This window comes from Cherax quadricarinatus, chromosome 22 (genome assembly GCF_038502225.1).
Source record: "Cherax quadricarinatus isolate ZL_2023a chromosome 22, ASM3850222v1, whole genome shotgun sequence".
NCBI classification, from domain to species: domain Eukaryota; kingdom Metazoa; phylum Arthropoda; class Malacostraca; order Decapoda; family Parastacidae; genus Cherax; species Cherax quadricarinatus.
Window position 1 is genome coordinate 37322647 of NC_091313.1, and position 17477 is coordinate 37340123.

The 17477-nt window shown below is 44.2% G+C and overlaps 1 protein-coding gene across 1 annotated transcript in view; it reads left to right on the forward strand.

The window, feature by feature from the left end:
- LOC128689818 (keratin-associated protein 16-1-like) overlaps window positions 1-17477 on the forward strand; it is a 79149-nt gene that overhangs the window by 51906 nt on the left and 9766 nt on the right. The window contains exons 6-7 of the mRNA XM_070087713.1: window positions 3344-3580; window positions 4928-5161. Of these exons, the coding sequence (XP_069943814.1) occupies window positions 3344-3580; window positions 4928-5161 (471 nt within the window). The remainder of the gene's footprint in view (window positions 1-3343; window positions 3581-4927; window positions 5162-17477) is intronic.

Sequence of the window (17477 nt, forward strand, 5' to 3'; positions counted from 1 at the left end):
CACACATCCCCTACCTTTCCTAAAGCCTCCTTGTTCATCTGCTATCCTATTCTCCGTCTTACTCTTAATTCTTTCAATAATAACTCTACCATACACTTTACCAGGTATACTCAACAGACTTATCCCCCTATAATTTTTGCACTCTTTTGTCCCCTTTGCCTTTATACAAAGGAACTATGCATGCTCTCTGCCAATCCCTAGGTACCTTACCCTCTTCCATACATTTATTTAATAATTGCACCATCCACTCCAAAACGATATCCCCACCTGCTTTTAACATTTCTATCTTTATCCCATCAATCCCGGCTGCCTTACCCCCTTTCATTTTACCTACTGCCTCACGAACTTCCCCCACACTCACAACTGGCTCTCCCTCATTCCTACAAGATGTTATTCCTCCTTGCCCTATACACGAAATCACAGCTTCCCTATCTTCATCAACATTTAACAATTCCTCAAAATATTCCCTCCATCTTCCCAATACCTCTAACTCTCCATTTAATAACTCTCCTTTCCTAATTTTAACTGACAAATCCATTTGTTCTCTAGGCTTCCTTAACTTGTTAATCTCACTCCAAAACTTTTTCTTATTTTCAACAAAATTTGTTGATAACATCTCACCCACTCTCTCATTTGCTCTCTTTTTACATTGCTCACCACTCTCTTAACCTCTCTCTTTTTCTCCATATACTCTTCCCTCCTTGCATCACTTCTACTTTGTAAAAACTTCTCATATGCTAACTTTTTCTCCCTTACTACTCTCTTTACATCATCATTCCACCAATCGCTCCTCTTTCCTCCCGCACCCACTTTCCTGTAACCACAAACTTCTGCTGAACACTCTAACACTACATTTTTAAACCTACCCCATACCTCTTCGACCCCATTGCCTATGCTCTCATTAGCCCATCTATCCTCCAATAGCTGTTCATATCTTTCCCTAACTGCCTCCTCTTTTAGTTTATAAACCTTCACCTCTCTCTTCCCTGATGCTTCTATTCTCCATGTATCCCATCTACCTTTTACTCTCAGTGTAGCTACAACTAGGAAGTGATCTGATAAATCTGTGGCCCCTCTATAAACATGTACATCCTGAAGTCTACTCATCAGTCTTTTATCTACCAATACATAATCCAACAAACTACTGTCATTTCACCCTACATCATATCTTGTATACTTATTTATCCTCTTTTTCTTAAAATATGTATTACCTATAACTAAACCCCTTTCTATACAAAGTTCAATCAAAGGGCCCATTATCATTTTCACCTGGCACCCCAAACTTACCTACCACACCCTCTCTAAAAGTTTCTCCTACTTTAGCATTCAGGTCCCCTACCACAGTTACTCTCTCACTTGGTTCAAAGGCTCCTATACATTGAATTTTCTAGTACGAAAACCCAGTTCATTACCTTCGCTAGGCGTCTGCTTATTCCGGATACTCCATTGTACTTTCATGTGACGGCATGTGACACGGTCAAGTTTCTTGGCCTGCTCTTTGATTGCCGGCTGACGTGGAGACCTCACATTTCTTCTTTAAAGATGACTTGCCATGGTCGGCTAAATCTCCTTAACGTTCTTGCACATCATCCATGGGGAGCAGATTGTTGCACTCTTCTCCATTTGCCCATTTGCATTCCACCCTAGTCTTGTCCAAGCTGGATTATGGTGACAGTCTATTCTGCGGCCTCTCCCGCAACTCTAAGTTACATCCCATTCATCACCAAGGTCTCTCTGTGCCTTGGTGCCTTTCGTTCATCCCCTGTTAAAAACCTTTATGCAGAGGCGAGTGTTCCTTCCCTGGCTAATCGTCGTGGTGCTCATTGTCTTCATTATTTTGTCCACGCTCATGATCTCCGTGTTCCTTACAAGTATCGGTTAGTCTCAGACATTAGTAGGAACCCACTGTTTGTTCGAAGCCCCTGCCTATTCCGACTGTTTTCTCTTCACATTCACTCGCTCCAATCCTTTCAGTTGCCCCCCTTGTGCGTTCATTTAGTGCCTGCCTTTTCCCTTTTCCCTTGGGAAGTTCCGACAGTTTGTATACCCCGCTATCGTGCGCCAAAGCTTTCTTACCTACGCCTGCTACTCACTCTTTTTCTCGAGCACTTCCGGTCGCATGCTCATGCCATTGCTGTGTATGGAGATGGTTCTAAACCTGCTGATGGTGTTGGGTTTGCGGCAGTTTTCCCCTGATGACATTATCCGAGGCCACTTGTTGGACTCGGCTAGTGTTTCTACTGCAGAATTGTATGCCATCCTCATAGCTCTTCTTTGTATTACGTATATGTCTCTTTCAACGTTCGTGATCATTTCGGATTCCCTCGGTGCTTTACAAGCCATTAAACACTTCGACTCCCCTCATCCATTAGTCCTCCGTATTCAACAATGGTTGCGCCGAGTGTGCGCTGAGTGGCTAGCAAGAATAAAGATGTCGTTTTCTGCTGGGTCCCTGGTCACGTTGGTGTGCAGGGCAATGAACAGGCAGATAGAGGTGCATGATCTCCCGGGTTCTCATAGGGGTATTCCATACAGGGAATATTTTCCAGTCATCTCTGCCCTTCTCCGCTGCCATTCGCAACAACGGTGGTCAGGCATACGCCGTAACAAATTGCACTCTATTAAACTGCTTTTAGGTTTGTGGCCAACTTCCTTCCACCATTGCCGTTCTCGGAGACTGCACTCTCCCGGCTCCACATTGGTCATACATGCCTTACCAATGAGTATCTCATGTATAGACGCCCTGTTCCTCTCTGTGAGCCTTGTCAGGTCCCTGTTTTGGTTCTTCACTTCCTTGTCGATTGCCCTTGTCGATTTACCTCCAACGATGCCGCCACCCCACCACTCTTCCTCTATCTTTTCTACTTGCAGACGATCCCACCTTTGACTCGCAAGCACTTTTTGGCTTTTTGTCAGCAACTGCCTTATTATACGAACTTTGACATATCACACTTAGCGTCCCTTCCATCCCTTCTCTTCCCTCACCTCTGATCTCCTCTCCACCTAGCTGATTATAACCACCGCACTACATACTGCCCTGCAGCGCTGTATGACCCTTGTCGGTTTAGCGCTTACTCTGATAATAATAATTATTGTATGGTTCAGTTAGGTAATAGTTTGTGTCTTATATGTAATTAAGCTTTATAAACTTTGTGTCTAATGTTCCAGTTGGTAATATATTCATTTTATAATTCTCTTTTCTTAAAAATGGAATGAACCTGTCTCTAAAATTTTGTGGCTGTTCATTAACATTCATTGGGATCTTCAATATACTCCTTGTGTATTCTTTAACAAGTTTCATTTTCTGTTTTTCAAATTGCTCCATGTGTGTGTACCTCAACAGAGTGCAATAATCAGAAGTTGTGTGATGACGGTCATGGAGTGTGCCGAGCCCAGTGTGAGAACAAGGAGCGTGATGCTGGAGTGTGTGATAACACTACTGGCTGCAGATGCTGTACATCACGCATGGCCACATGCACCAACACTGCTGACTGTCCAGGCGTCTGCATGGACAAGAGAATGTGTACTAATCGAATCAGACACCATGAATGTTCCAGCTCTGATTGTGTATGTTGTGACAGTAAGTATATGTGCCGAAACATTCTACTTATGACAATATGTAGTATTATTCCTCTTATATCTAACAATCTCTTAATTTCCGTGAACAATGTTGCTAGAAGGTGTAAAGTTTTTAACTAAATAGCTAAGAAAGCTTATGTAAAAAAACTAGTTGAAAAAAGGCAACAAAAGTCTTTTTTGTACCATTCCCGTATATTAAATATTGTAAGATCCAAGATTTTGTTGATATAATCTTAATACCTTCTTGACCTTTTCATGCTTTTTTGTTCACTAGCCTTGGTGGTACTAGTGAATACTAGGTGATACTAGGAAGCACTAGTGAATACTAGGAGGCATAAGTAAATACTAGATTGTACTAGTGAATTCTAGGAGGTACTAGTTCCTACCTGGTGGCACTAGAGATTATTAGCTAACGCTAATTGACACTAGGCGGCACTAGTGAATAATCGTGAATATTAGGTTGTAATAGTGAATAGTAGATGGCACTATTGAATACTAGGTGTCACTAGTGAATATTAGGTTGCATCTGTGAATACTAGGTGTCACTAGTTAATACTAAGTGTTACCAGTAAATACAAGGTGGCAGAGGGATCTTCCAAACATATCCCAACACCTGAAACCCATTCTCTTTGCTGACGACATGACTTATGTCATCTCTCACCCTAATCTTGCCACCCTCAACACCATTGTTAACGAGGAGCTGCTCAAAATATCGACTTGGATGACGGCCAATAAACTTACACTTAACACTGGCAAAACCTACTATATTATGTTTGGTAGCAGAGCAGGTGTTGCGCAACTTAACATGAAGAATTTAAGAACTGCTGTTACTGTGGAATGTAATGATTACTGTCACTGAAGAATAAAAGGATTGCTGTCACTGATTAATATAATGAATGCTGTCACTACTTTTGTCTGCAAATTCAAGTGGTGTCATTGTCAAATTTTGACAGAAAATAAAATAACTGTGCAATTATTATAAATAATAAATTAAGAACATATTGATTATTTTGCCAACCTCTCAACAATTATGACCAAATATTGGCAAATATGCAATTTGCCTAAAACATACTAAGTAAATGATTTAACTTTCAAAATTACGGAAATTGGTTGGAATATTTTATTTTTTTACATTTTTAAAACATTTTAAAAATTAAACCTGGCAGGTTCATTTTCACTTTAAGTGTTGCCACACTGCTCACATATCACGGTGACCAGTTGTGCTGTCTGGCTGTCTTGTCGCTTTCCCACATTCAGGTACTCATAAGTCATCGTTGTCTTCAGTCAAAAATGCCACTAATTTGAAGCTTTGTACTGTTACTGAGTTTAACATTGTGTTCTTCAACAGAGTGCAATGCTCATCCATTTTGCAATGGGCATGGAGTGTGCAGAGTATCCTGCAACAGCAAGGAGCGTGTGGTGAATGGAAGCTGTGGTAACACTGGTTGTAAGTGCTGTTCCTATCGTGAAGCCAAGTGTCCAGATTCTGATAACTGTCCTGGCATCTGTATAGACAAAAGACTCTGCTTCACTGCACTCTCCAACTTCAGCTGTGACGGGCCAGACTGTACTTGCTGTGACAGTAAGTAGATTACTTAACTCGATGAAATGTACTGTGAAAAAGATACATTCATCCGAACATTAAAAATATTTTAACGATCCTTAACAGCCAGCGCTTTTTAATTCACATAATTTCTTTGATGCAAACTCTGTATCAGTCCTAGTACTTTACCACGGAGCCAGACCCCACAGTGAAACATATAGGTGAACAGTATTTAGAAAAGGGTAAAGAGGTTTTTGTGGCATTTATGGGTTTGGAAAAGGTGTATGACAAGATGGATAGGAGGGCAATGTGGCAAATGTTGCAAATGTTTGGAATAGGAGGTAGGTTACTGAAAACAGTGAAGAGTTTTTATGAGGATTGTGTGCTGGTTTAAGTATGTAGGAAAGAGGGAGATTATTTCCCAGTAAAAGTAGGCCTTAGACAAGGATGTGTGATGTCACCATGGTTGTTCAATATATTTATAGATAGGGTTGTAAGAGAAGTGAATGCTCGGGTGTTGGCAAAACATGTGAAGTTAAAAGATAAAGAATCTAACACAGTGGGAGTTGTCACAGTTGCTCTTTGCTGATGACACTGTGCTTTTGGGAGATTCTGAAGAAAAGTTGCAGATGTTGGTGGATGAATTTGGTATGGTATGTAAAAAAAGAAAATTGAAAGTAAATATGGGAAAGAGCAAGGTGATGAGGATAAAAAAAATAGGTGACGAAAGATTGGATATCAGATTGGAAGGAGAGAGTATGGAGGAGATGAATGTATTCAGATAATTAGGAGTGGACGTGTCAGCAGATGGGTCTGTGAAAGATGAGGCGAGTCATAGAATTGATGTGAGGGGAAAAAGGTGAGTGGTAAACTTAGGAGTCTATGGAGACAAAGAGTTTTGTCCATGGAAGCAAAGAGGGGAATGTATGAGAGTATTGTTATACCAATGCTTTTGTATAGGTGTGAAACATGGGTGGTGAATGTTGCAACAAGGAGAAGGCAAGAGGTAGTGGAGATGTCATGTCTGAGGGCAATGTGTGGTGTGAATATAATGCAGAGAATTGGTAGTTTGGAAATTAGGGGAAGGTGCAGGATCGCCAAAACAATTATCCATAGGGCTGAGAAGGGGTTGTTGAGGTGGTTCGGACATGTAGAGAGGAAGGAAGGAAACAGAATGCCTTCGAGAGTGTATAAATCTGTAGTGGAGGGAAGGAGGGGTAACGGTCGGCCTAATAAAGATTGGACAGAGGGGGTAAAGGAGGTTTTTTGTGCTAGGGACTTCCAGCAAGCATGCGTGAGCATGTTAGAGAGGAGCGAATGGAGACAAGTGGTTCTTAGAACTTGACGTGCTGTTGGAGTGTGAGCAAGGTAATATTTATGAAGGGATTCAGGGAAACCGGCAGGCCGGACTCGAGTCCTGGAGATGAGAAGTACAGTGTCTGCTCTCTGAAGGAGGGGTGTTAATGTTGTAGTTTTATGACTATAATGTAAAGCACCCCTCTGGCAAGACATTGATGGAGTGAATGATGAAAGTTTTTCTTTTTCGGGCCACCCTGCCTTGGTGGGAGAAGGGCGATGTGTTAATGAAAAATAATGGATATATATATATATATATATATATATATATATATATATATATATATATATATATATATATATATATATATATATATATATATATATATATATTTGTGTGTGTGTGTGTACTCACCTAATTGTGGTTGCAGGGGTCGAGACTCAGCTCCTGGCCCTCCTCTTCACTGACTGCTACTGGGCCCTCCCTCTCCCTGCTCCATGACTTTTATCATACCTCGCCCAATGGAAATAAGTCACTCAGTCTGACTTTTCTGGGTTATCCCAGGTTCTCTACACATATGCTGCTATGTATGATAATTCTATGTAACTGTATTTGTGTATATCTGAATAAACTTACTTACTTACTAAAACTATGCATGGTTTCTGCCTCCACTATATCGCTTGCCAGTCTATTCCACTTCCTAACAACTCTGTGGCTGAAGAAATACTTCCTAACATCCTTTTGACTCATCTGAGTCTTCAGCGTCCAATTATGACCCCTTGTTTCTGTGTCCCATCTCTAGAACATCCTGTCTCTGTCCACCTCGTTTATTCCACGCAGTATTTTATACGCCGTTATCATGTCTCCTGTGACCCTCCTGTCCTCCAGTGTCGTCAGACCAAATTCCCTCAACCTTAACCTTTCTTTCTCTGTGTGTGCGTGTACTCACCTATTTGTACTCACCTATTTGTGGTTGCAGGGGTCGAGTCTTAGCTCTTGGTTAGTGGGTCCTCTCTCTCCCTGCTCCATGACCTTAATCAAACCTCGTCTTAAAACTATGTATTGTTCCCACCTCCACTACGTCACTTTCTAGGCTATTCCACTGCCTGACAACTCTGACTGAAGAAATACTTCCTAACATCCTTTTGACTCATCTGAGTCTTCAACTCTTGTTTCTGTGTCCCCTACCTGGAGCACCCTGTCTTTGTCCACATTGTCTATTCCACGCAGTATTTTATATGTCGTTATGATGTCTCCCCTGACCCTCCTGTCCTCCAGTGTCGTCAGGCCGATTACCCTTAACCTTTCTTCATAGGACATTCCCCTTAGCTCTGGAACTAACCTTGTCGCAAACCTTTGCACTTTCTCTAATTTCTTGACGTGCTTGATCAAGTGCGGGTTCCAAACAGATGCTGCATACTCCAGTATGGGCCTGACGTACACGGTGTACAGTGTCTTGAACGATTCCTTACTAAGGTATCGGAATGCTGTTCTCAGGTTTGCCAGGCGCCCATATGTTGCAGCAGTTATCTGCTTGATGTGTGCTTCCGGAGACTTGCTCGGTGTTATACTCACCCCAAAATCTTTCTCCTTGAGCGAGGTTTGCAGTCTTTGGCCACCTAGCCTATACTCCGTGTGCGGTCTTCTGTGCCCTTCCCCGATCTTCATGACTTTGCATTTGGCGGGGTTAAATTCGAGAAGCCAGTTGCTGGACTAGGTGTCCAGTCTGTCCAGGTCTCTTTGAAGTCCTGCCTGATCCTCGTCTGATTTAATTCTCCTCATTAACGTCACATCATCTGCGAACAGACACACTTCTGAGTCTAACCCTTCCATCATGTCGTTCACATATACCAAAAATAGCACTTGTCCTAGGACCGACCCCTCTGGGACCCTGCTCGTCACAGGTGCCCACTGTGATGCCTCATCACGTACCATGACTCGTTGTTGCCTCCCTGTCAGGTATTCTCTGATCCATTGCAGTGCCCTTCCTGTTATATGCGCCTGATCCTCTAGCTTCTGCACTAATCGTGTACTCACCTAATTGTGGTTCCAGGGGTCGAGACTCAGCTCCTGGCGCCGTGTGTGCATGTGTGTGTACATGTGTGCGCGTGTATATGTACTCACCTATTTGTGGTTGCAGGGCCCAAGTCATAGCTCCTGGACCTGCCTCTTCACTGATCGTTACTAAGTCCTCACTTTCCCTGCTCCATGAGCTTTATCAAACCTTTAAAACTATGTATGGTTCCTGCCTCCACTACCTCACTTGCCAGTCTATTCCACTTCGTGTGTACTCACAAAATTGTGGTTGCAAGGGTCGATACTCGCCTGCATGTGTGTGTAATCGCCTAGTTGAGGTTGCAGGGGTTAAGTCCAAGCTCTTGGCCCCGCCTCTTCACTGGTCGCTACTAGGTCACTTTCCCTGAACCGTGAGATTTATCATACCTCTGCTTAAAGCCTCGACTGGTCCGAACCCTTGATGGTCCGAACCCTTGACTGCTTTCAAACGGATTCGTTGGACAATAAAGCAGACTGTAAACGGATGGGGTTGTAGGCGCCCTTATCAAACACAAACAATAAATATAAATCAGGAACGTACACGGTAAGCTGTCCAATATACAAGTACAGTTAGAAATAGAAATACAGATAGCTAGAGCTTCATTTAAGGAGGTTATTAATAGAGTATTCAAGAGCTTGCTAGTAGAATTACAGTAAATCAACCATTCAAATCATTATGAAGCTCTGTATAGTCTGCAGTCAATCAAACAAACGGGCTTCCACGTGGATAAATTGTCATTTTTGTGAAAATTGGTGTCACGCCCCTTGTGCAGATATCCAAGAACTAGCTACAAGCAGCATTAAAACAGGGAAGTGTTTTTGGGTATGCCCAAATGAGGAAAATCTGTGGACTAAAATTACAAGGGTATTAAAAGAGGATAACATCAAAGCTGCTTTCATAGACAACCTGGAAGCTTTCTACAACAGATGGGAACATAAAAAGTCTGGGCTGAATGGTACTGCCGTTGATACTGGCCATGTAGTCAGAAACTGTAAGGCTGGAGGTGATGTCCTGGTAGTCAGTAAATGTGGGGCTGATAGTGCTGTCCTGGGAGATAGTAATGGTGAAGCTGGAGGTGCTGTCCTGGGAGACAGTAATGGTGAAGCTGGAGGTGCTGTCCTGGGAGACAGTAATGGTGAAGCTGAAGGTGCTGTCCTGGGAGACAGTAATGGTGAAGCAGGAGGTGCTGTCCTGGGAGACAGTAATGGTGAAGCTGGAGATTTTGTCCAGGTAGTCGGGAATTATACGCAGGAAGGAATACATATAAATGACCTCATAGGGGACAGGAGCCGTAGTGGGGAAACAAGTGTAGTCAAAGATAAGATAAAACCTATATTGCAAACTAGAAATACCACAGGAAATAGCAAACAAGAGGACTCCACTAGCAATAGTGAGGATATATTACCAAAAACAACTGGTGGGAGCTCCATTGTTGGTGCTAGGGAGGATAGGAATAAGACAGGGAAACATGCACCAACAGGGAATACAGTCACAGAAACCCAAGGCAAACGGAAACCAAGCCTGTGCACATACTATGCACTTGGTATCTGCAGACATGGGAAATCTGGAAAAACAGACGGGACGTGCAACTATGACCACCCTAGAAAATGCCATGCCCATATGACAACAGGAAAATGCAAACTCACTTCCTGTAAGCTTTTTCACCCTGAAATGTGTACCTCTTCAGTACAGGAAAGACTGTGCTATAACTTAAATTGCCAGGCACACCATGTAAAGGGGACAAAAAGATACAAAACATCCAGGCCATGGGAAAACCTGGGTAGCCACAGCCACTCAAGAGGGAGAGGTTTTTTAGTGCCAGGAAGGAAAAAAAACTGGCAGGAAATGGCAGAAATTGTACACCAAATCCAGTCATTCCTGGAGTGGAACCACAGTCGATGGCCTCCACTCCAAACCAACAGATACAGATACTAATGCAGGAAAAAAAATCCCCCCAGTATCAACAATACCACCAGTCCGATGACATTCTTCTTTGCAAATATACAGGGTCTAAAGCCAGCAACAAACAACAAAATACCTTTCATCCATGGACTTATTGCAGAGGCAAAGGCAATGTTCGCGGCTTTCACTGAGACCCACATAAAGGATCACTTGGACAACGAAATATGGATCCCAGGTTACAACCTATACAGATGTGACAGAGTGAACAGGCAAAAAGGGGGGGGGGGTTGGCCTGTACATTGCAGAGTCACTTGTTTGCACAGTAAAGGTCGAGAACCAAAACCTAGTCATTGTGGTAGTCTACAAGCCTCCGGATGCAACATCCCAGCAATTCCAGGAACAGCTGCTAAAAATTGACCACTGTCTGGAGAATCTTCCAGCTCCTGGGGGATTTCAACTTAAGGCACCTGAAATGGAGGAATTTTGCAAATAATATTGTTGCAGTAATAACACCAGGAGGCAGCTCTGATGAAAACTCACACTTAGACGAGCTTTTAAATCTCTGCACACAATTCAATTTAAACCAGCAAATAATAGAGCCTACTAGACTGGAGAATACACTAGACCTCATCTTCACTAACAATGATGATCTGATAAGAAATGTCACCATATCAAAAACAATATACTCAGATCACAACATAATTGAGGTTCAGACATGTATGCGTGGAGCCCCAGACCGACATAATGAGACTAGTCACGAGGGAGCATTCACTAAAGTCAACTTCAATAACAAAAACATAAAGTGGGACCAAGTAAACCAAGTCCTAACCGATATAAGCTGGGAAGATATACTAAGCAACACAGACCCCAACTTATGCCTAGAACAGATTAACTTGGTGGCACTCGATGTATGCACAAGGCTTATTCCTCTAAGAAAAAGGAGGAGTAGATGTAAAATAGAAAGAGACAGGCGCTCCCTTTACAGGCGACGGAAAAGAATAACAGAGCGGCTAAAAGAGGTCAATATATGTGAAATGCGTAGGGAGACACTGGTCAGAGAAATAGCAAGCATCGAACTTAAGCTAAAGGAATCTTATAGGAGTCAGGAATCGCGGGAAGAACTAAAAGCCATAAATGAAATCGAAAGAAACCCAAAGTATTTCTTCTCCTATGCCAAATCAAAGTCGAGAACAACGTCCAGTATTGGGCCCCTACTTAAACAAAATGGGTCCTACACAGATGACAGCAAGGAAATGAGTGAGCTACTCAAGTCCCAATATGACTCAGTTTTTAGCAAGCCGCTAACCAGACTGAGAGTCGAAGATCAAAATGAATTTTTTATGAGAGAGCCACAAAATTTGGTTAACACAAGCCTATCCGATGTTATCCTGACGCCAAATGACTTCGAACAGGCGATAAATGACATGCCCATGCACTCTGCCCCAGGGCCAGACTCATGGAACTCCGTGTTCATCAAGAACTGCAAGAAGCCCCTATCACAAGCCTTTTCCATCCTATGGAGAGGGAGCATGGACACGGGGGTCGTCCCACAGTTACTAAAAACAACAGACATAGTCCCACTCCACAAAGGGGGCAGTAAAGCAACAGCAAAGAACTACAGACCGATAGCACTAATATCCCATATCATAAAAATCTTTGAAAGGGTCCTAAGAATCAAGATCACCACCCATCTAGAAACCCATCAGTTACACAACCCAGGGCAACATGGGTTTAGAACAGGTCGCTCCTGTCTGTCTCAACTATTGGATCACTACGACAAGGTCCTAAATGCACTAGAAGATAAAAAAAATGCAGATGTAATATATACAGACTTTGCAAAAGCCTTCGACAAGTGTGACCATGGCGTAATAGCGCACAAAATGCGTGCTAAAGGAATAACAGGAAAAGTCGGTCGATGGATCTATAATTTCCTCACTAACAGAACACAGAGAGTAGTCGTCAACAGAGTAAGTCCGAGGCAGCTACGGTGAAAAGCTCTGTTCCACAAGGCACAGTACTCGCTCCCATCTTGTTCCTCATCCTCATATCCGACATCGACAAGGATGTCAGCCACAGCACCGTGTCTTCCTTTGCAGATGACACCCGAATCTGCATGACAGTGTCTTCCATTGCAGACACTGCAAGGCTTCAGGCGGACATCAACCGAATCTTTCAGTGGGCTGCAGAAAACAATATGAAGTTCAACGATGAGAAATTTCAATTACTCAGATATGGTAAACACGAGGAAATTAAATCTTCATCAGAGTACAAAACAAATTCTGGCCACAAAATAGAGCGAAACACCAACGTCAAAGACCTGGGAGTGATCATGTCGGAGGATCTCACCTTCAAGGACCATAACATTGTATCAATCGCATCTGCTAGAAAAATGACAGGATGGATAATGAGAACCTTCAAAACTAGGGAGGCCAAGCCCATGATGACACTCTTCAGGTCACTTGTTCTATCTTGGCTGGAATATTGCTGCACACTAACAACACCTTTCAAGGCAGGTGAAATTGCTGACCTAGAAAATGTACAGAGAACCTTCACAGCGCGCATAACAGAGATAAAACACCTCAATTACTGGGAGCGCTTGAGATTCCTAAAACTGTATTCCCTGGAACGCAGGCGGGAAAGATACATGATTATATACACCTGGAAAATCCTAGAGGGACTAGTACCGAACTTGCACACGAAAATCACTCACTACGAAAGCAAAAGACTTGGCAGACGATGCAACATCCCCCCAATGAAAAGCAGGGGTGTCACTAGCACGTTAAGAGACCATACAATAAGTGTCAGGGGCCCGAGACTGTTCAACTGCCTCCCAGCATACAAAAGGGGGATTACCAACAGACCCCTGGCAGTCTTCAAGCTGGCACTGGACAAGCACCTAAAGTCGGTTCCTAACCAGCCGGGCTGTGGCTCGTACGTTGGTTTGCGTGCAGCCAGCAGCAACAGCCTGGTTGATCAGGCTCTGATCCACCAGGAGGCCTGGTCACAGACCGGGCCGCGGGGGCGTTGACCCCCGGAACTTTCTCCAGGTCCAGGTAAACTCCAGGTATGTATGGATCCTGCCTCCACTACATCGCTTCCCAAACTATTCCACTTCTTGACTACTCTGTGGCTGAAGAAATAATTCCTAACATCCCTGTGATTCATCTGTGTCTTCAACTTCCAACTGTGTCCCCTTATTGCTGTGTCCCGTCTCTGGAACATCCTGTCTTTGTCCACCTTGTCAGTTCCTCTCAGTATTTTTATGTCGTTGTCATGTGCCCCCTCTCTCTCCTGTCCTCCAGTGTCGTCAGGTTGATTTCCCTTAACCTCTCCTCGTAGGACATACCTCTTAGCTCTGGAACTAGTCTTGTTGCAAACCTTTGCACTTTCTCTAGTTTCTTTACGTGCTTGGCTAGGTGTGGGTTCCAAACTGGTGCCGCACTGTACACGTACACTGTGTACAGGGTCCTGAACGATTCGTTAAGATGTCGGAATGCTGTTCTGAGGTTTGCTAGGCGCCCTTATGCTGCAGCAGTTATTTGGTTGATGTGCGCTTCAGGAGATGTGCCTGGAGGTATACTCACCCCAAGATTTTTTTCTTGAGTGAGGTTTGTATTCTCTGGCCCCCTAGACTGTACTCCGTCTGCTAACTTCTTTGCTCTTCCCCAATCTTCATGACTTTGCATTTGGTGGAGTTGAACTCCAGGAGCCAATTGCTGGACCAGGTCTGCAGCTTGTCCAGATCCCTTTGTAGTTCTGCCTGGTCTTCGATTGAATGAATTCTTCTCATCAACTTCACGTCATCTGTAAACAGGGACACTTTGGAGCCTATTCCTTCCGTCATGTCGTTCACAAATACCAGAAACAGCACTGGTCCTACGACTGACCCCTGTGGGACCCCGCTGGTCATAGGTGCCCACTCTGACACCTCGCCACGTACAATGACTCGCTGCTGTCTTCCTGACAAGCATTCCCTGATCCATTGTAGTGCCTTCCCTGTTATTCCTGCTTGGTCCTCCAGTTTTTGCACTAATCTCTTGTGTGGAACTGTGTCAAACGCCTTCTTGCAGTCCAAGAAAATGCAATCCACCCACCCCTCTCTCTCTTGTCTTACTGCTGTCACCATGTCATACAACTCCAGTAGGTTTGTGACACAGGATTTCCCATCCCTGAAACCATGTTGGCTGCTGTTGATGAGATCATTCCTTTCTAGGTGTTCCACCACTCTTCTCCTGATAATCTTCTCCATGACTTTGCATACTGTGCATGTCAGTGACACTGGTCTGTAGTTTAGTGCTTCATGTCTGTCTCCTTTTTTAAAGATTGGGACTACATTTGCTGTCTTCCATGCCTCAGGCAATCTCCCTGTTTCGATAGATGTATTGAATATTGTTGTTAGGGGTACACATAGCGCCTCTGCTCCCTCTCTCAGGACCCATGGAGAGATGTTATCCAGCCCCATTGCCTTTGAGGTATCTAGCTCACTCAGAAGCCTCTTCACTTCTTCCTCGGTTGTGTGTACTGTGTCCAGCACTTGCTGGTGTGCACCACCTCTGTCTTTTTGGAGCCCCTTCTGTCTCCTCTGTGAACACTTCTTTAAAACTCTTGCTGAGTTCCTCACATACTTCACGGTCATTTCTTGTTGTCTCTCCCCCTTCCTTCCTTAGCCTGATTACCTGGTCCTGGACTGTTGTTTTCCTCCTGATGTGGCTGTATAACAGCTTCGGGTCAGATTTGGCTTTCCCTGCTATGTCGTTTCATATTGTCGTTGGGCCTCCCTTCTTATCTGTGCATATTCATTTCTGGCTCTACGACTGCTCTCCTTATTCTCCTGGGTCTTTTGCCTTCTATATTTCTTCCATTCCCTAGCACACTTGGTGTTTGCCTCCCTGCACCTTTGGGCAAACCATGAGCTCGTCTTGGCTTTTTCATTAATCCTGTTACCCTTGGGTACAAACCTCTCCTCAGCCTCCTTGCACATTGTTGCTACATATTCCATCATCTCATTAACTGGTTTCCCTGCCAGTTCTCTGTCGCACTGAACCCCATTCAGGAAGTTCCTCATTCCCGTGTAGTCCCCTTTCTTGTGGTTTGGCTTCATTCGTCCTGGCCTTCCTGCTTCCCCCTCCACTTGTAGCTCTACTGTGTATTCGAAGCTTAAAACCACATGATCGCTGGCCCCTATGGGTCTTTCATGTGTAATGTCCTCAATATCTGCACTACTCAAGGTGAATACTAGCTCCAGTCTTGCTGATTCATCCTCTTCTCTCTCTCTTGTAGTGTCCCTTACGTGTTGGTGCATGAAGTTTTCCAGTACCACCTCCATCATCTTAGCCCTCCATGTGTCTTGGCCCCCATGTGGCTCCAAGTTCTTCCAATCGATCTCCTTGTGGTTAAAGTCACCCATGATCAGGAGTTTTGCCCTGCATACATGAGCTCTTCTGGCCACTGCAGCCAGTGTGTCAACCATCGCTCTATTGCTCTCGTCATACTCTTGCCTTGGCCTCCTGCTGTTCTGTGGTGGGTTATACATCACTGCAATTACCACCTTGGGACCTCCAGAGTGAAGTGTTCCCGCTATGTAATCGCTTGCTTCTCCCCTGTCTCCTCTCTCCAGCTCATCAAAATTCCATCGGTTTTTGATCAACAGTGCCACTCCTCCACCCCCCTGTTACCTCTGTCTTTCCTCAGGATCTGGTATCTCGTTGGAAAGATGGCATCTCTTATCATACCTGTAAGCTTGGTTTCTGTGAGTGCTATGATGTCCGGTGATGCCTCTTTGACTCTTTCATGCCATTCCTCCCACTTATTTGTTATTCCATCAGCATTAGTGTACCATATCTTCAGTTTCCTTTCCAACACTGTGGTTTGGGGGGCCTGTGAGTGTGGGAGACCTGGTAGCATACTGTGGGATTCTATAGCTGGGTGTTGGGTGGAAGCTGTGAGTGTGGATTGTAGTTTGTGTTGGGATGGTGTTCCGAGGATAGTCCTGTGTGTGCTTGCTCTTGCTGCTCTGTTCTGCTCTAATTGACCTCTGCTGGTTCCATCCTTGTCTCCTTTCGTTGCTCCTTTCACTTTTTTGTCCTCTCCCTCGGCTGCTGTCGTTATGTTTGTGTTGTCTCTGTGTAGGAACACCCTCTTGTACTTTTTAGAGTATTTCAACTGTGGTTTCTCTTGGAGGATCCTGTTCTGCACTGTTTCTGTCCTGAGAATCAGCTTGATCGGTCATTTTCTCCCCCTTCAAGTACCCCCCTATTCTCTGAAAATTTACAATCTCATCCATCATTCTCATCATCTCATCAACCTCACCATCATTCACTCCATCACTGTCTTGCCAGAAGGGTGCTTTACACTACAGTTTATAAACTGCAACATTAACACCCCTCCAGAGTGCAGGCATTGTACTTCCCATCTCCAGGACTCAAGTCCGGCCTGCTGGTTTCCCTGAATCCCTTCATAAATGTTACTTTGCTCACACTCCAACAGCACGTCAAGTATTAAAAACCATTTGTCTCCATTCACTCCTATCAAACACGCTCATGCATGCATGCTGCAAGTCCAAGACCCTCGCACACAAAACCTCCTTTACCCCCTCCCTCCAACCTTTCCTAGGCTGACCCCTACCCCGCCTTCCTTCCGCTACAGACTGATACACTCTTGAAATCATTCTGTTTCGCTCCATTCTCTCTACATGTCCGAACCACCTCAACAACCCTTCCTCAGGCCTCTGGACAACAGTTTTGGTAATCCCGCACCTCCTCCTAACTTCCAAACTACGAATTCTCTGCATTATATTCACACCACACATTGCCCTCAGACATGACATCTCCACTGCCTCCAGCCTTCTCCTCGCTGCAACATTCATCACCCATGCTTCACACCCATATAAGAGCGTTGGTAAAACTATACTCTCATACATTCCCCTCTTTGCCTCCAAAGACAATGTTCTTTGTCTCCACAGACTCCTAAGTGCACCGCTCACCCTTTTCCCCTCATCAATTCTATGATTCACCTCATCTTTCATAGACCCATCCGCTGACACGTCCACTCCCAAATATCTGAATACATTCACCTCCTCCCTACTCTCCCCCTCCAATCTG